General features: G+C 41.8%; 2 protein-coding genes across 5 annotated transcripts in view; both read right to left on the bottom strand.

Moving 5' to 3' along the window:
- epha7 (eph receptor A7) overlaps window positions 1–9,793 on the bottom strand; it is a 118,162-nt gene extending 108,369 nt beyond the window's left edge. For all 3 annotated transcript variants that reach the window (XM_034699880.1, XM_034699881.1, XM_034699882.1), the window contains exons 1-3: window positions 9,616–9,793; window positions 8,032–8,096; window positions 6,845–7,514 (exon numbers count right to left, since the gene is read on the bottom strand). In XM_034699880.1, coding sequence (XP_034555771.1) covers window positions 6,845–7,514; window positions 8,032–8,096; window positions 9,616–9,709 — 829 coding nt within the window. In that variant the 5' untranslated portion in view covers window positions 9,710–9,793. The remainder of the gene's footprint in view (window positions 1–6,844; window positions 7,515–8,031; window positions 8,097–9,615) is intronic.
- A 2,121-nt stretch (window positions 9,794–11,914) lies between these two features.
- LOC117824412 lies at window positions 11,915–18,705 on the bottom strand. Of its 2 annotated transcripts, XM_034699884.1 has the most exons (8): window positions 18,494–18,705; window positions 15,847–15,936; window positions 15,258–15,466; window positions 13,512–14,560; window positions 13,292–13,361; window positions 13,018–13,192; window positions 12,305–12,467; window positions 11,915–12,120 (listed from the first exon to the last, which is right to left on the bottom strand). In XM_034699884.1, exons 3-7 carry the CDS (start codon window positions 15,460–15,462, stop codon window positions 12,305–12,307), a joined length of 1,662 nt encoding a protein of 553 aa, XP_034555775.1. In that variant the 5' UTR covers window positions 15,463–15,466; window positions 15,847–15,936; window positions 18,494–18,705; the 3' UTR covers window positions 11,915–12,120. The 2 variants fall into 2 exon arrangements, 1 of the variants encoding a protein (XP_034555775.1); XR_004633586.1 differs by lacking the exons at window positions 13,512–14,560; window positions 15,258–15,466; window positions 15,847–15,936 and having other exon boundaries at window positions 13,018–13,198; window positions 18,494–18,699.
- Between the last annotated feature and the right edge of the window lie 545 nt (window positions 18,706–19,250).

The raw sequence follows: 19,250 nt of genomic DNA, 5'->3' as shown, positions 1-19,250 counted from the left end.
AGCAGAGTGTATCCCAGGAAACAACTTCTTCTTCTTCCTGCTTTTACTTTCACGTCTCATTGAGACGAGTATATTTAAGAGTGGGGCACCGCATGTGGAGGAAAAATAAACAGTCTTTGTTACAGCGTGCCAAATTTCCAACATTTTGCTTTCTTTTTATCCTCGGAGGAAGTGACAGTGGTTTAGTCTCTACAAATGAGAGGGAATTAGAGTAGAGGCGCTGCAGCAGTGTACAGCGATATCTTTTGTTCATGGAGACAGCTTCAGCTGAAATGTAACACCCTTTCTGTTGCCCTTTTTTTGGTAATTTTAACAGCCATTGTTCCCTTGTCTGCAAAAACTTACAATAAAATCACAATTTCTTTGTTTTTTCCACCTACATACAGCAAATAAAGAACAGGGAACCTACATTTAAAGACACTTAAAGAAGGAATCTGCACAAATTACTTACTTTTATACTCCATTGGAATTTAAATTTCCAATGGATTCCCGCTCATGTAGACCCTGACTTAGCCTTCAATAAATTAAATGGGGTTGAATGTTATCGTTTACTGATTTTCTACTTTTTCAAAGCTTGCTAAACCTGTAAAAACAAAAAAATGTTTGGCATTAAAGCTCCACAAAAATGTAGGTGCAAACATATTTTGTCCTTGATGCATTAAGCGCTTTAAATACAAAAATAAAAATCAACAAAAGACGTTAAACATTAGTGGATTTATAAATAAAATGTATATTTTATTTATTTATATGTTTGAAAAATGTCAAAACTACCAAAAATAACCGCCAGGGTCCAAGCTAGCATCTCCTCGTGCATTCATCTACAGCAGTGCAAAGCTGAGAAAAGCTGGTGAAGTTCACATTACCAAAGTTCTATGATTAAAGCATGTGCAAGGAACTTCTGGTTAATGTTGATTCTGGCGCCCCCTGTGGTACTCATACATGTGCATGCTTAATTAGCTCATCCTGCTGTCTTTTAACAGTCAAGTGCATCACTCAACGAGAATGTCTGCTGTGGAAAATGTGAAAACAGGTTGTTTGAGCTTGCGTGTACCACACAGCAGCAGTTTCTGAAATAGTCTTTATGCCGATGGTCTTGTTTGCTTTTGTAGCTCACAAAGACGCAACAACATGAAGTTTGGTGTGTTTCATTAGAGATAAAAACTCTCACAGGAGCTTAAAACATCACTCCTCCCTTTGGTGATCCATTCTCGGACACTGCCACCTGTATATGTAGACCCATGCAGAGCAGAGTTTGCTCCATCTGTGCCTCGGCTGCTACCTGCCAGGCTGACACAACACACAGGAGAAGCCCTGAGCCGCAGGAGAATGCTACTATTCACAGAGAGACGCTGGCAGTGACAGGACGAGCTCCCATCCATCACCAATTTATTTCAATCTTGACTGATTTAGGTTCCATTTAGGTCTCCTGCGGATTGGGCGCACACCTGTCATTTGCATAATTAAGCTCTGCAGCGGTTGTAAAAGACCGCCATTTGGTGTATTAAATTCACACCTTATCAATCAGGGGAGCATCAAGATGTATGAGGACCTCCTGACTCCCGGCTTCCTGGCTTCATTTGAAATGCTAAGTGCAGTTTTTCCTCCAGGCCGGGCCGCCTGGTGGCTTCCATACATGTTAGCTGTCGTGGTCAGACCCCAACAGCTCAGCCCCCGTCTCCCTCAGGGGGGCTCAATCATCAATCAGTCTCCAACTAACTTCTGTCCAACTCCCTGACAGTAGAGATGGATGGAGCAGGCGTCTACAGGATGCTGTATCCTCTCATTAATTCTCTTGTTAGCAAGCACCGATAGCAGACTGATAGGGAGGTTTATTCACCAGATAGGGGCCCCTCCTCGTCTCTCTGGTTGAGGGTCAACAGTTAATCATTTCTCAGGCTTGGTTATTTAGTACCACAATGACGCGATGTGTCAAAATCGGACAACATGCATTCCCTGGATTGAGCCAAACAAAGACGGCAGTGTCCTCCCACAAGGGCCCTCTCTCTGTCCAAACGACTCTGTGGCTCCGCTGCAACCAGCAGCCAGCGCCGAACAAGACCAGCAGATGAATGGGCGCTATTTTCACAACACGCACTGCTCACTAAAATGAAGGCCCGCGCAGGCTGCGGGGACACTTCAACTGGCCTTTTTCAACACCCATTACACTGAGAGCAGTGAACGCAGCGGGCGGAGAAGAAGAGTGACATTTACTGCCACAGATTGCCACACAAAGAGTTAAAGAGAGACATGGGGAGGGGAGGAGGGGGGGGCACAGGGGTGAGAGACAAGGGGTCCCTCTTTGCTGACGGTGATGAATGAGTGGATCACAACACATTTGGGAGGAGGCCTTTGCATCCACAGAGGGAGCTCCTCAAATGACATGACTGACAGCTCCGCTCACCACTCCACCTGCACCCGCCCTCTGGCTGGGTGTTGTACTCGGCGGCCATGTTGTAACCGTAGCACGCCGCACATGCTAAAATAGGCCAGTATAGAAGTGTGTTATAGAGCAGGAGCGCCTCCACAAACTTTGTGATGTCAGGATTTAGGACGTGGAGTCCCAGAAGAGAAAAGCTTTCCTGTAGAGATCAAATGTATGGAAAACATGTTCCTACAGCTACATGAAGAGCATCTTTAATGGTTGCTTCAGTTAAAAAAAGAGTCAAAACTTTTCTAAAAAAGGAATCAGGAGCGTCGGAAAATATCTTCACTCATGAGAGTCACTTTTCTATCTTTAATCATGAGGTATCATTTCACAAAAAGTGTCACATGCAAAGATCTGACGGGAAATGTACTAATTTTATTCTTGCTGCACAAAAAGCAGTGCTGTAATATGGAAGTCACAAACACTGTGGTTCACACAAATGAAAGCATGAAGTTAATCAACTTTTTGCTGTTCTCATGGAAACGTAATGATTTATTAAAATACATATTTACTACATTTTAAAAAGGCATAAAAAGAAGACATAAACTAAACATTCAGAGCACACATATTCAAATTCATACAGGCGAGAGGCCAGGATTTACACGGCACACATTCATACATATGAGCATAAATAAATAATTAAGATCCCTATATGAAAATGAAGGAAGGCAGACAGCTTGGAGTCATATCTTTGAGGTCTACAACAGCAGTCTCCATGTTCTATGAAACACACTGTCTTTGCAGTGTAACCCACAAGGAGGGTATGAGACATATGAGACATATTCAAGTAGGACTCTATGTGGATGTTTTTTGACCATATACTGTATGAATAATGGACGTAGTATCTGTGACGTCACCCATCTGTTTCTGAAGCGCTGTTTCGAAGCTAGTCGTCAGTGGGAGCCATATTGAAAATATTGAACTCAACCAAGTGTGGGGTAAAGAGGCGGGCTTTGAGCCTCCCAGCCAACAGCTATGTGTTCCCGCCTGTCAGTCAAGTCAGTCATGTCCTCAAAAAGGGCAAAACTCGTAATCTTAATATCTTCAGAACCATTGCGTTAGTGTGTGCCAATAGAGAAATTAGCTCTTCACACCGAAGCCATTTTTCGTACCAGGCTGTAAACTTTTTTATTTATCCTGTAAAGATCATCTTTTTTGAATAGGTCTGTATGTGGTTTCCGGTGTTTCTGAGTGGACGCTCAATGAGTTGTAGTTTATAACACTTCCGCATTGGCTTCATATTTTGAGACCGGAGGTTGCCGCTTGGTTTTGACGGGACCTCGTCTGTAAACCCGTGCAAAAGAATGCATCGTCTACCATAGAAGGTTAGCATTTTATAGCTTCCTCTCACATTTGTCAGCATTAAAAGCATGCACTATGTCCTGCAAGACCACATTAATTGGTGAGACTTCCTGTTTCCATTTATCACTTTGGGGATAGGTTAGAGTTAAATGTATGGTGTTCAGAGGGGATCTGCGGACTCTGTGCAGCATCATGAGTTGAATACCGACACTCAACATTTACATTCATCTGTAGGCTTTATGTTGATCCCTCTCTCCCATGTGTCTTTTAGAGGAGAGGTGTTTGAAGCTTCATACTGTACGAGTATTTTATAGAAAGAGCAAACAGAGCTGCTATACTGTTTTAAATAAAAAACTGTCTCTGAGAGTTTGAAATATTTAGGCCAGTGTCCCTCATGATTAAACCTCTCACTGTAAAAAGTCCTGCCTTTGGATATTGGATGAAAATTATATCACCAATAAAATAAATATGCATTATATATATGTATTGTAAAAATAATTGATTCTAGTTGATACACAGCCGTGTATAGTGTTCGTGTGGAAATCTTAAAACTCTCCTAAAAAATAGAGAGATACATTCTGAAAGTGTGTGTTGTCGTGCCACTTTTCACACTTCTTTCCATTAGACCTCAAACACAGATAAAAACACTATTACATCCAGGCATGAGACTTTTTTTCTGAACACACTCAGTGAGAGCTTTTGTGTTTCAGCCAAAAATCATTCCCCCCAAAAAATTGAATACTGAAGCTTTGTCGCGCTTTTTCAGTAGATCAGACTCAGAGGCGCGTCTGTTGCTGAGTAGGTTTCGAGGAACACAGAAGTACAATGGAAAACATATATCTTTATAAAAGTAAAAAGATGTTTAAGTGCAGTATGATTGCTTATGAATCTTAAACAGGATGTGGTGGTAAAAAAAAAAGTGAGATAAAACTATAAGACCAGAACGTGTACAAAGGTTACAGATGAGAGTCGTACATTTATGCAGGAAGCTGCAAGATGACGTGAGCGCAAAATCTAACAGTATATAAATAGGACAGTGTGCGATGTGACAATTCTTCAGTCCAGTGTGTATTAATGTAACGCTGTGAGTCTGATACCAGTGCAAACCTATAAACAGTAATGCTAGAGGCTCAGAGCGACTCGGGCTGCAGGTTTGGGATGAACACAGGACTTTCCCCCAGGAGGTTTTGGTTAGAGCACCTACATTTTTGTTTTAATCTTAAACCTCACCATGTGATTCCTGAGAGCGACCCAAGCAGGTCTTCTCTCCACACTAAAGCAGAGAAGACGCTCTCCGGTGCGTAAAGAAGCAAACAGACTTTAAAAGAGATGCTGCTCTCACACTGCCCTGAAGCTTCACACGAGCCACCGAGGGAACACATCTGTATTTGACAACTCACGATGAGAACTCTTTGAGTAGTTTGTCTGAAGAATAAAGAGGCCTTTATTCTTGAGCTGCAGCATCACCACCAGGGACTATTATAGAGACGTACTCTTACACTAAGACAGGATACTCAGAGGTCCAAATGCCACAGCTTCACATTTATACTGGTCACAGCCGCTTGGACTCACTGCTCTGCTGTTCGGCTGATAGAAATACTTTGAATAGCTTTTAGATTGTGCTGAGGGGAAACTACTGAATGGACAATTTAATGTCAGTGGAGCTGCTGGAAGAAGTGCTGATGGTGCACCGTGATTCTCATTTTATTTAGATTAAGTACCCCTTAATACAAAGGCTTCTCATGCCTCGGTGGAGATAAAGCTCATAAAGGTGCCGTGTCAGGGCTGGAGTCTGATCCACACACACATTAAGGAGGCATCTTCTCTGGTTTTAAACAACCTGAGGGTGGCTTCACTGTGCTGCTGCCTGTCGCTGCTGTTAGCTGACACCTTAACAGATTAATTAATAGAGACGCAACAGTCTAACACATAGGATGAAGAGAGGAGAGCTGTGGGTTATTGTGCTGCGTAGCTCTCCCAGTGGAAATAAATTGTTAGATTTCCTTCCACCAAAGGGCACGACTGGATCTTACATCTCTGCATATTAAAACAACAGGAACAATAAAAAGGAGCTCCGCGGGGTTGATTCAGCGATCGCCTGCTAACATTAGAAATGTAGCACAACTGAGCTGCTCTAAATTACACGGCCTAATATATTTCATTAACACGCCTACCTCAGTGGGGTGACGGCGTGGCATGAAAGCTCGTCGTCTGCAAGAGACGCTCATTTGTTCTTAGATGCATTCCTTTCAGTTATTACTGCTGCTGCTCCTCCTAAGCTGCTTACATCGAGGTTCCCCAAAAAAAAAGGTCTGGCTGACGGGGCAGGCCACTTAAGTTCTGTGACCTAAGTCAAACCCTTTTAATCCATACTGATTTTTATCTTTCAAGTCAGGCGGCCACTGAAAATAATCCTCTGATCGTCACAGTGACAGAAAGCAGGTTATTGTGAAGCGTGGCGGCACGATCCGGCACCACAACACAGCGAAAAAGCAGCCACAGCGATAGAGGGTGTGTTTGCCCTTCCTGTTAGGGCTCCTTCATAAATATCCTGAGGCCTAAATGCCATAGCGCAGCAGCTATTTGTTTTCCCTCTCCCCTCGTCAGGGTCACTCGGCCGGGGGAGAGAGATACTGAAAGACTGGCTGGACTTCCTCTAAACCTGAGTATTCTGCTGCTGATTGTGTTGGCTCACTGCCAGTCAGACCGAGAGGAGAAATTGAGCTGAAGAGCTAAACTCAAGTTATTATTTAATCCCAGTGTCAACACAATCATGACTATAAATTAAGAGCCTTGTAATCAATTAACGCTGAATCCAATTATTACTCTGGGGATGTTTGGCCTCAATACTTTATCCATCTTTACTGCTGTCAGATCAGCTGCTTTAATCCCATTTGCCAACAGAACTATCCAGCAAGTGATGCCTAAACTGTCGTTTACCTTCTCTGCATAATCAAATCATCAGCGCTCCCCAGTTTGTTGCCTCTTTTTTTTGCTGGCACACCTTTTGTCGTGTTTAATGGAGGATGTCCCTGACTGGCTTCTGAACCAACACGACTCTGGGGATGACTTCTAAAAATGTGCGGCACTCTGATGCTGACAGAAAAAGGTACTCACGTTCACAGGCGTCTCCTTTCTGATGGAATCCAGCTTTGCATATACATTTCCCAATAGGCACCAGCCACTCCCCTTCGGCGCTGCAGTGCATCTTGGGGGAGTTGTCGGCCTCCTCCTCTGCGTCGCTCACGCACATGCCCTCGACCTCCACCAGCGAGGAGAACTCCGATCCCGTCACGGTGTCTGGGAACGTGGCCAGGTTCTCGATGATAGACCAGCACTTCTTGTAATAGACTTTGACAGAGACCAGCGCGATACACGCCCCGACATCCTGGAAGGCCAGGTAGAAGCCCCGCCTGGACAGGGGGCCAATTATACGCACTTCTGTATTCAGCTTCATCTTCCTCTCGCCCAGGTCGCCCTGGGTGAAGCTCTCGTCCGCCGCAATCGTGTCAATTTTCACGTACTGGTTCTCCCGTAAGTTCCTGCCTACCTCCGAATCTGTTTCCTGGTAGTACAAGTTGAACGTCTCCTTGCATGTGCCCACCACTCCAGGTAGGCTGTTACAATCCCTCAGCGTGAATTTCAGTTCCACAAAAATTCTCTGGGCATTGCCCTTCTCTATCCAGTTAGTCCGAAGCCAGTTATTCTGATTGGGCTCCATGACTTGGCAAACTTGGTAGGTGCGAATGGGTGTGTAGTTCTCGTCCAAGCCGCTGATCTCTTCCCACTGAAAGAAGGAGACATATTTAACTGAATGCATCCATTTGAGAGCAGCAGCATGTTGGATTTACACCTCGGAGCCATCAAAGTGAAATGTAATGATTGGTTATAAAAGCAGAGGTGATTACTCTGCTGTGAATATGATAAAAGTATATGAAATATGGTCGGTGAATGAAGGAAGATTAGTGGTTGCTTTTTTTTATCACAAATCTTTAAAGACAGATCGAGCTCAGTTTATCTGCTCCTGCACACATTATTTATTTAAAAAGTTTGCCTGCTTTCTAATCAGAGCAGCAAGTTGGAAGAGGTTTGCTTAAGGCCTTTGTGCTCTGAATGTCAAAAGCTTGGGGAGTTTAGCAGCAAGAAAACAATCCTTCACTCTTATTCTGAGCAGGGATATAAAAGCTAGCGTCCTTGTGAATGTTATATGTCTTTTTTAAATGTGGATTTTTCTGCCACGGATCAGAAATAATGGGGGGGGGAGTGGAGTCCATGTGTGTTCAGGGCAAATTGTGCAGACTTACCCCATTGGGAGGATAGGAGATCCACTCCAGTTCTGTCTGCTGTGCCTTGGAGTCCATCAGAATCACTAGTGACAGGAAACAGTGGTTAAATCTCACCGGGTGCACGCGGCTAGGTATTTCTGATAGGCCACACATTGATATCTATAGCGCATACACCCGTGACCTAATTTCTAGCAGCAGCAGCAGCTAAAGCGAAAAACATTCAATAAGAATACACACACTGCAGCAGACAGGTCCTCGTGCCTGCAGAGGAACTTTCAGGGAGATAAATGAAGACACTGACAGTGCGCACAAAGAGGGGGGACAGGGTGACATTACGCATAGGATTCATAAAAAATAATTCAATTCAATGTGGTTTATTTTACACATGAGTTCACGAGGGCTCATTTTGATGTGGAAGTTGCTGCGTTAAGGTCAACGCGGCGGCTGCTTCCATCCCGACGCACGTACAGTACCTACATGCGCTTAAAGTCAGGATTATTTTCATTTTAAAACGGCCCGGCAGTGAGTCCATCTAACGAGCGGCTTGTTTTCAGATTTAATCTGAAAAGAAGGATTTGTCAAAGCTGCCTCTTTTATGTTCTGAAGGCGTGCGGGAAGAGCGCAAAGAGGCGCCACGACGGCTTTCATAAAAATGAAGTTGTTTCAATTGTGTGGGCCTATTTTATATCAGCAGACAGCTCCATCAGTATGAGAGGGGGCAGCCAGCACGCGCCGCCATAAAATATAAAATATGCTCAGGTTATATCCTACAGATATTGAGGTCTGCGAAATCCCGCATATCAACACCGAGGATTTACATTTCACATAAGCTCTGAAATCCGGACCGCGCTCCGTTATTACACTGTAGTTTAGCTGGTGAGAAAATCAATGTGATTGTCTTTTTTACGCATGACATAAAATCATAATTTATTAATCCAGAATCTCATCAATTAAAAGTGCCATTTTCAGCCATTTGGACTTTATAAATCTCCTCTAATTTGGGTGTTCTACAGACTCGATTCATGCCAACTTGAGCGTCTTAATGCAGATTACGGATCCGCATCAATCTGCTGGATTTTACTTCAAATAAATAGGACCAGACAGGACTGTTAGAGCCGCTGAGGCCACTTACAGGAGGAAGCAACCTCCGAAACTGCGTCCACATACACGGCTCTCTCACTTGCAGCGAGGCGAGCCTGCCTGCTGGGACGATCGATCCGCTGACATTACCTACTTTGTCATGACAGATTGTTATTCTTTAACGTGCAGGTTAGTTACGCAGATGGAGCACTGGCAGTGGAGTTAAATAAAAATTAACAGCTCCTGCGTCTAATCCGCGTTTTGTGGCGTGTAACCGCCGTGCGTAAAAACACCGAGGGGTCGCTCGCAAACTGCCCGGGAGCAGCGCTGTCATCCCCGCACACCGGCCTCGTATGGCCGCGATGAGGATACAAAACATCCACCTTTTTATAAATTGACATTCAAAGAGAAAACAGAAAAAAGCACGCGAGCTGTGCGCTGGGTTTGGACACCTCTCGGATAATTCAGGAGGATGTCTTCCAAATGCGACGGGATGGAGCAGTCCAAACTTTAAGAACTTACCTTCCTTCGCATTCTGTGCTTCCCCGCTGTCTACATAACAGCATACATGAAGGAAAAATGTAATCCACAGACACGGGAGAGACCTGGAGAGCATGGTAGCAGCCGCGGATTTCACTGTAGACCGTAACTCGCTTTGCCACCTTCTCGCGTGCTTCCCATTGACGACACTAAACCGGCTCTATGTACAACAATCCGCTGGTCCCCCACTCAAATAGCGTCTGCTGCCGCTGGGAGGAGACTGTGGCTGCGGGGATGTCAGTCAAGCAGACAGGCGGAGGGATAATCCAATCGTGGCGCGGAGGGGGACGCGTCATCATAAATTAGGGCCAATAGGCGAGTAGAGGTGGGTGAGGGTTTTGGGGAATGCACGGCGGAGGAAATGTTGTCACAACTTGGTTTTAGATATTTTTGGTCTTCTTCTGGAAAAGGCAAAGGGATGCTTTAAAAACACACACACACTCACACACACACACACACCACAAATGTGTTTTGAAAACCGAGAGGATTCTGGGTGGCTGAAAGAGCTCCTCTAAAAAAACAGTCCTTTGAATTTATTTTAATTTCCCTTGGTGTTTTGTGGAGATCAGCTAACAATGAAGTCGAAGAAAATAGACTGTAAGACAACAATTCCAGCCCTGCTCTCAAGACACGTTGATCAAAACAAATAAAACAAATAAAGTATGAAAGCATAGCAGCAGAAGGTCACGTGGATATTTGTCATTTTAACTTTGACCCCACACTGTAAATTATTTTCCTGTAAATTAACGGTAAAGTGCTGGCAGCAGAGACGCCAGCACTTTACCGTTAATTTACAGTAGTCATACTGTGAAATTACTTTACAGCCTAATACTGTAAACATAAACTACAGTATATTTCTGTCATTTGTTTTATTTACAGTAAAGTGCTGGCAGCAGAGACGCCAGCACTTTACTGTTATTTAACAGTAGTCATACTGTGAAATTACTTTACAGCCTATTACTGTAAAAAATATAATACAGCATATTTCTGTATGTTTTTACAATTTACAATAGAATACTGGCAGCAGACACACCAGCTACATTGTATTTCTACAGTACACATACATTTTTCACAGATTGCATGGTAAAAATACAAATGAGGTATATTTATGTGATTGTTTGAGATTATAGTAACATTCTGGTTAGGGGGTTGCCAGTAGATTACTTTAAATTCCCAATTTTTGCTCTAGACAGGCATAATTGATAATAAAGTAACTCAATTAAGCAGTTTGAAATGTCTAAAATCCCAATCATCAATGCAATTATAGCATTAGAACCTTAATGTTCTGTGGGCTTCAGCATTCGGCTTAAAAATGTGCGTTAGTGTAATTAATTATGCAAAAAAAAACATCAACAGAGAAAGGATATAAATCTAACACACCTTTATTTAAAAGGGAAGTGTCAACAGACATGTAACTGTCAAAAACAATGGCAGAAAACATTGATGACCCAGAGAAACAAACCAAAAGAGATTTGAGAAACAAAATAAAAAGTGCCTAGTCCGCTCAAATCAATAGGATTTTTTTCTTAAATTGCATGTCAGACTGTCCCTGTACCAAACGAGAAAACACCTGAGACATAAGATGTATTTATATGTATATGAATTTGTAGTTGTAACAGTATTAATTATAGGTGAAATACTCACCAACATGAACTTGACTCTAGCAACATTTGGAAAACAAACTCTACTACTAAGAACATTTTGAAATGTGTATTTAGACTATTCTGAAGCGAAACATCAAAGACATTTTAACAAATATACATCAAAAGCAAAATTTGAGAAACAATTTTAGGTATGGTATTGTTTACCTTTTTAAAATAGTCCTGTGAGGTAGGCTTTATGACCTCTAAAATAGTCCTGTGAGGTAAGCTTTATGACCTCTAAAATAGCCCTGTGAGGTAAGCTTTATGACCTCTAAAATAACCCTGTGAGGTAAGCTTTATGACCTCTAAAATAACCCTGTGAGGTAAGCTTTATGACCTCTAAAATAACCCTGTGAGGTAGTCCTGTTGACCTCTAAAATAGTCCTGTGAGGTAGGCTTTATGACCTCAAAATGGTCTTGTGAGGTAGGCTCGTTGACCTCTTAAAATTTAAGAGGTCAACGAGCCTACCTCACAAGACCATTTTTGAGGTCATAAAGCCTAACTCACAGGACTATTTTAGAGGTCATAAAGCCTACCTCACAAGACCATTTTAGAGGTCATAAAGCCTACCTCACAAGACCATTTAAGACTTAAATAGTCCTGTGAGGTAGGCTCGTTGACCTCTAAAATAGTCCTGTGAGATAGACTCGTTGACCTCTAAAATAGTCCTGTGAGGTAGGCTTGTTTACCTCTTTAAAAAGTCCTGGAGGTAGGTGCATATTTTACTTAACTTCAGAGTCTGGGTGGGAGTGAAAAGTCCTGATTCAAAGAGGAAGAGTGTGGTTCAGGTAGAGATGATCATCACTTTGCTAGTTGTTCCTCTCACTGGATTTATTGTTGCCACTGTAAAACAGCAACAAACAAAATAATTACTCAAAAATAACTCTAGATCAGGAATGTACAATAACAATGCCTAATCAATGCCTATTAAGCTGATAATACCAAAATCTCTCGTGGACCTATGTGTCAACATCAGTGTGGAAAACAGCACATGGAGTAAAAGAGAGATGAGAGAGTGCTCACTGACCTATATGAAGTCCCATTCAAAGTCAATGAGGTTCTTCAGTAGTGTGGAGACGTGTGTATTCACTGTCACAGTCTTCTTCTGGACCATCTCACCAGTCTTCTTGGAGACAACCTTGCCCCGGATGGCCTTTGATCCTCTCTCTGGATTGATACCAATAAAGCGCCTGAAATTACAATAGTCTAAGTTCAGAGACTTAATGGAAACCTATTAGGAACACTTAATAGTCTTAAAGGGATTGTTTGGGTTTTATAACATAAGGTAATATGAGTTACTAACCGGTACTGATATCATGAGTATCAGCTCTACTGCATAAGAATACAGTAGACAATATATTGAAGAAATAGAGAGATCGGACAAGAGCATCAAAAGCAGAATAACTCAATATATGTTGTATTCTTGAGTGAATGGTTCATGTTCTTTATGTGTTGTAGCTTGAAATGTTTTTATTCCCTAACCCCATGTTCTGCTGCTAATTTGTTTAACAACTGACTGGCTGGCAGGGAGATTTCTGATTACAGGACTGCCTGCCTGAGTTAATGTCTGTGTCAATATAGGTAAGTAACTAATAAGTAACTAATACCATCTTGTGTTAAAAAAATCTAAAATATTTCTTTAAGTGTGTAGTTATGATTTGTGGTTATCAGGTTACAAGAATTGCAATTGTCCAAAAATTGAAACCTATAATGATTACAAGGAAATGAATGGAGTCTTACCTCTGAATGAATTCCAAAGTGCAGGCCACCTCTTCTTGATACTGAAGGTTGAAGATATAGTATATCGCAAACACAGCAGCAAGTCCCGTCAAAAAGGTTGGAGTGATGCCCTCAGATATGACATGGCCCTCAAAGGTGATCATCCAGCGTCCAGTCATGAGCTGCCCTGTTCCACCTGAAACTTCAAGTAGTAGCAATATCAGAATGCATCTCACCTTAAACATCTGTAACTAAAGAACAATGGTTGATCTGATTTATAATGTCTAATGCATACCAGGCAGTATCAGGCGAGGACTTGCAGGTAGAGCGAGGGTAGTCTCAATATCAGCTGGGGTAGCAGACATCTGGGAACAGATAAAGACAAAGTAAACTACCTCAGGACCGAGAGGTAAAAGAAGTGGGCTTCTGGAGTTTCTTCAGTCAACCTGCTGTGAATAAATAGATAAGTCATTCAAAATTAAAAACACAGGCCAAGATAGACAATATAAACTTACATCTGTAAGAAGGACCAGCCCTGTTATCTTCTCTCCAAAGTGTGCCATAAGCAGCTGCACAACACGAAGTGCCATCTCATTATGTTCACTATTAGAAAGGACATCCTTGACATCTTTGTTGGTAGGTTTCCCAATGAAGTACTGTGTGATGGCCCTCCCACATTCCTCCATACTGAGTTCCAACATACGGAGCACATTGATGTCTGTGAGCAACTCAAAATGAGCATATATGCCCCTTTGAGTGAAAAGAAAAGGCCATTTGTTTCTCAAATCTTCAATGTCAGGTGGTGGAAGTGCATTTATATGACAACGTTGAAGACAGAATGTGAGATCCATTAGATTTTTGACCTCTGATCTTTCAGCTCCACCTATACCCTCCTGTCTGTAAATCTCAACAAGTCTTTGGCGGTTCTGCTCCACAGTCTCATTAGTTTCTTCTGGAGGGAGCTCTGGCTGAAATCTTGTGCATCCATAAGTGTCAGTTGGCCCCCTTTTGTTTGCAGACCTTGATCTAGAGGCTCGGTGGAGTGTATAGCTTCCGTCACGGTTCACATTCTCGATTCTGTTTTTCACTTGAATCAAAAGTGATGTATACCCTCCACCCAAAAGTGACCCGTCTGCTGTCATATCAGCAAAACTCTTTGGGTACTGCCTAATGATTTTTCGAATCACAGTGATGCACTGTGTGCGAGTAGGGTTTGCCTCACACTTCCTCATTTCATCTACAAGTACTCGTACCATCTGTCTTCGCTCCACCGGTTTAGGTCTCTTGCCGTCTACAATTGCAGAACGTATTTCCTGTGGCATTTGTTCCCAAGGGACCTGGAATGTTTCTGGCCATGTTTTCAGTATTTGAGATGTGGAAGGTTCGTTGCTTGGATTGCCGGTTCCTGCCTGGCTTGACAATAATGCAGTGGTCGACAGCTGTGATGTGCTAGAATAAGTCGAAGTGCCTGGTGATGGTGATGAAGACTCAGAGACTGAAAAATCACTACTCAGTGGTGAAGAGGTTGGAATAACTTGCAGATCCAACGTAACAGTCTCCGTCTCTACAAAAAAACAAAATAAACAAAAAAAGATTTAGGGTACATCCCTAATAAGAAATATCACAGTCTTTCATATTTTTTGTATTTGTGTGGTGATTCAAAGTGGCCTGGCCTCAAGACTATTAACTCAGATACTGTCACATACCATAATAGCAAGATAGATTTGGTTAGTTCTTAAAAGACGGAAGTTAAAAACAACACGATTGATGTAAACTCTGAGGCACTTCCAGATGACATCAATCTGCTTTGCCTCTGTGATAGGTCAAACATTTTACAGTTAGGCATAGAGATTGCATCAGTGAATCAGTTGAGGACCAGCTTGTGTCCAGATCCCTATACATTGCCAAGTGCTAAAGACAGAGAGCAAGAGAAAGCAATGAAGTTTTCTGAGTAACTGTTACAGTAAATGTAAAGGTATTGTCCAATACCTTGTATTGAGCTGATCTTTAACAAGAAACAACACAATGATAAAACATGAGGTGAAATCTTAAGAAAAATGTTTATGAAAATGCAGAAAAATAAACTATGGTTTGGTATGGTTTCTGTTATGTTACATGTGGCTCCTGGTATCTGGGTAAATTATTTACCCATTACCAGTACCTGTAAACCATTTTAGTATGATATGAGCCTGATAACAGATAATAGTATAAGTGTTGGTGAAGCCTTACTTTAATGTGACACTGAATTAACCATACATTACCTAATTTAAATGCATCCAGGAGTTTTCGGCACTGAATGACAGGTAACAGATCAGCAATGTCTTCCTGCTGTACATATCTTAAATCTTCTTTTGACTCCAAGCCAGAGCTCTGAAGTTTAGAAACGATTAGCCCCTGGGTCTCTTCAGAGAGATTTGGCAAGGTCTTGCAGATGATCTTCTTGATTTCCTCACTCAAGTTAGCCATTATTCTGGAATAAAAGGACAGAATGGTGAAGAATTATCCTTGGTGTGCCATGGGTAGTGTACTCAGGCAAGGGATAGTAATCTAGCAGATTCTCCTGATTAACACAACAGTAGCTTATCTGCATCAGTGTAAGGCTATAGACACCCATGTCAGGAAAACGTCTGGCATGATATTTTTCAGCTATAAAATATACTGCTGACTCTTTATGAATGAGAACCACTTTGATTTTTCCCATTACAAGCCCTTCATCATCATCATCGATCACAATGAACATGTTCTTTTTGTATTTTGTACCCTTCACAGTCACTTCATGGGCTATCAGAGTGTTTTCAGTCTCAAAACTATGATGTGCAACTGCCTCTCTGATGTCATCATTGTAGTCACCTGAGAAAAACTGTGTGCCCTTCTCCACTGAAACAGCTGGAGGAAAGAAGTTGCCGGCACTCAGAAAGGCCTGTAGAAGCTGATGTCTCTCTGCAAGAGTAGAACATGGATTCTTAAAGTTACGCAATTTCCTCAAACACTGTTTAAAATATGTGTGTTTGCTCTCAAATCGTAATGTCCATAGACGAATGAGTGGCCCAAACTGGACAATGAGCTCTGGATAATGACTGACATAATGATGTTTGGGTTTCAGTGGGTGGTGAGGAAAGGCTAGCTTTCGGCAATACAAATATTCATCAATAAGAACTCTTAGATAGGCGATCTGGCCAGTTGAAATAGCTGGTGCACAAATGAGCTCCACAACTTCTCTAAGTTGCAAAACCAACTGCCATATTTCGTTGTCACCTGGCTTTTCTATTTTGTCTCCAATCAAGACAGGCAACATTCTGAGCAAACACCAATTTTGCACAGCATGTCCCCCAAGTTTTCCACCCTCTGGATTAACCTCACAAGGTTTGTCGTTAGCATCCTTACCGAGATACTTGAACTGATTTATTCGTCGATTCAACTCAAGATAGCTGAACTGTTTATCCACCTTAACAAGATGGTTAATGTACAATGCCATATCAGAGGATACAATGCCTTCAAAAAGATCATGGCCAAGGCATGGAGGTAACCCTGGCTGACATACATGGAAGTAATTGAGTGTGTTAAACACAGAGTCAAATTTAACACCTACACTATGTGAAGATTGTCCTTCACTGCTCTGGACATTATCACTGTAGGACTGCCTGGTGCGTTTACTGCCCTGGAACAAAGGATCTGCATTGAATGCTTCTCTGGTGATCTCACAATATCTGCAGAAGTGTGAACTCCTGCTGAAATTTTCAACAAAACCTCCTATGTTATGTGAGCCTAGATTGTCCCCTGCAATGGCACACAAAGTTCCCTTGTAGACCTTTCCATCAGACAGGGTAATGCCATTGAGCTCAAGATCTTTAAGGTCATTGACCAGAGAGCCCATAATCAAGTCTTGACCAAAATACTTAAAGTCCTGTTCTCTGCAGAGAAGAACAAGTTGCATGTGATCAGTGCTCGATCTATTGTGTGGCATTACATCTGCAAGAGTGAGATATATTGCAAGTATCTTATGTTTTTTCTTCCCAGATCCAAGTGGGTTTACCACTTCAAATGCATCCTGATATAGGATCAAGCTCAATGATGAGCTTTCTGTCTGGAAGAACACACTGTCTACAATATTTTTACCATCCCACACATCCCGAAGAATATCCTCAGAACCTTTACTGGAGTGTACTTGCTTATATTGTTCCCGCACTGACTCACAATGAAAAAGAGATTCAATTGTTTGTTTGATAGGAACATACTGAGCAAAACACTCTTTGCCTGCTTCATTCTGTCCTAGACAGATCTGAACTGGCTCAATATAATTAAAGCTGTTCTTGAAAACTGTTTTTCTTCTCTGGTCACTTTTCAGTGACTGAGTGTTGCAAGCCCGAAAGAGATCCTCAGTTTTCAGGACATTGGTCACATTGCTTGTGTCAGCTTCCGAAACACCAAGTGTAACCAACTTCTCTTTCAGTTTGAAAAGCAAATGTGACTGGCTGATATCATGTATTTCCTGAAAATCTTCAATAATTGTCTGAATGACAGAGGATGGAAGCAATAACTTTGCTTGTAATTTCAAATAAAACAGGGCTACATTTCTCAAGAACTGGGATTCATCAGCGTTTTCTGCATACACCTCTGACTGCTCATCAATTGCATCACTGGGAGGATCAATCTGCATATCAGACTGCTCTTGTTCACTCTCATGGGAGATGCCAGGATTCACAACTGAATCAGCCAGATTTTCCACAGCACCAGTTTTATGTTTCCTACTCATGTGTGATGTGAATGTTGATAAAACTGTAAAGCTCTTGTCACAGTGTCTGTAAGGACAAGCCACTGTTTTCCCCTCTCTGATGTGTATTTTCAAATGAGAGTAAAATTCCTTCAAGTTCTCACTCCTTGCACTGCAGAAATCAACCTGACATGCTAGTTCAACTACACACACAGGCCTGACCACACGTGTGTCTTTATGTCTGTAAGTGTGAGACTTAAAGGTTGAAAAATGTTTAAAAATCTGACCGCAATCTGGCAAAACACACTTAAAAGTTAAATTAGGTGTATTTTTATGAATTCTCATGTGCCTCACATGAGCCAATATCGTGGCACAGTTATGACTACAGACCCGACAGAGAAACATTTTTGCAGCCAATGCGGGAAAAAAAAAAGTTGCCTACACAATTGCCAGACTTTGACTTTGGGGTATTTGCATTAGCTAACATAAGCTAACGTTAGCTAGCCGCTTCCTTACTGCTACTCTTAATTAAATTCTCAGATGAGCCAGAACAGTTAGCATTTGATAAAACACGGGTGACGGGGCACGTAAATATATAAATGTTTGAGCTAACGTTATTCAAGTCTCAGCCTAAATCATAAGTGACATTTTAAAATCATACACTCATGTTAGCGCTAGCTAGACATCTTGCTTAACATCAGTTTGATTTCAAACAATATTTTTGTTCAGGCAAACTCTCTGAATAAGATAAGGTTACTGACTAGGAAAAAGATTGATCAATGTTACCTTCTACTTTGTAGATGCACAGCTCGATTGATGCAGATGGCATGTGCTCCAAAGTGTGTCCTCTGAAATGCTCCTCAGAAATGCGTCCACCTCTGAAGAAACACCCACTTTTCCACAAATACTGTAGTGTACTGTAAATTAAAACATTAGCATACTGTTATGGGTCTTTGTGCTGTCGCTTCGAATTGACCGGACCACAATGCATTGCTAACTACAGTACAAAACCGTATTACATAAAAACAGTAGATTAGTGCTGAAAATTGGCTGTAAATTAACAGCAATTGCTTACAGTGCAGGGTTTACTTGGTGGTCCAAGAATAAATTAATAATTCTGTCATAATTTGTATTTATATTCATTTCATAAGAAAACAAATGTGAAACATAAATAATTATATATTGTTAGAGGTCAGAACTGTAATAAATGCATAAACCTATTTCATAGGTTGCTCTTCATGTATAATGAAATATGTATATTTTATATTTTATTGTAAAAGTAAATGTCAGTACAGCACGGAGCCAGGTTTTGTCCGAGGAGTGTGAAAAGGTTCACAGAATGAAAAAACAGGGTGAATATGCACCGCTCAAAGATAGTAATGCAGTGTGAATTAATGTAGCATTGAGAGACTGGATCACAGGTGTGGGGGACCAGGGTCTTTATTGATGAGTCTGACAGCAGGTGAAACTGTTCCTGAGTCGTGAGGTTTTAAGTCCTGATGGACCGCAGAGAGTTCTGAGAGTGTTTGTCCTGGATGGCCAT

The sequence above is a fragment of the Notolabrus celidotus genome, chromosome 13, assembly GCF_009762535.1.
Source record: "Notolabrus celidotus isolate fNotCel1 chromosome 13, fNotCel1.pri, whole genome shotgun sequence".
NCBI classification, from domain to species: Eukaryota; Metazoa; Chordata; class Actinopteri; order Labriformes; family Labridae; genus Notolabrus; species Notolabrus celidotus.
Note: the sequence above shows the minus strand (reverse complement) of the source record. Positions and strands in the feature narration are given on the sequence as shown.

Excerpts from the sequence above, each read along its gene's own strand:
- LOC117824412 (XM_034699884.1), bottom strand. The coding sequence starts at position 15,462 with ATGGCTAACTTGAGTGAGGAAATCAAGAAGATCATCTGCAAGACCTTG. Across the intron at positions 13,193-13,291 it reads TCCTCGCCTGATACTGCCTG|GTGGAACAGGGCAGCTCATG; the intron begins GTATGCATTAGA and ends TTGAAGTTTCAG. Across the intron at positions 12,468-13,017 it reads ACTTTGGAATTCATTCAGAG|GCGCTTTATTGGTATCAATC; the intron begins GTAAGACTCCAT and ends TTGTAATTTCAG.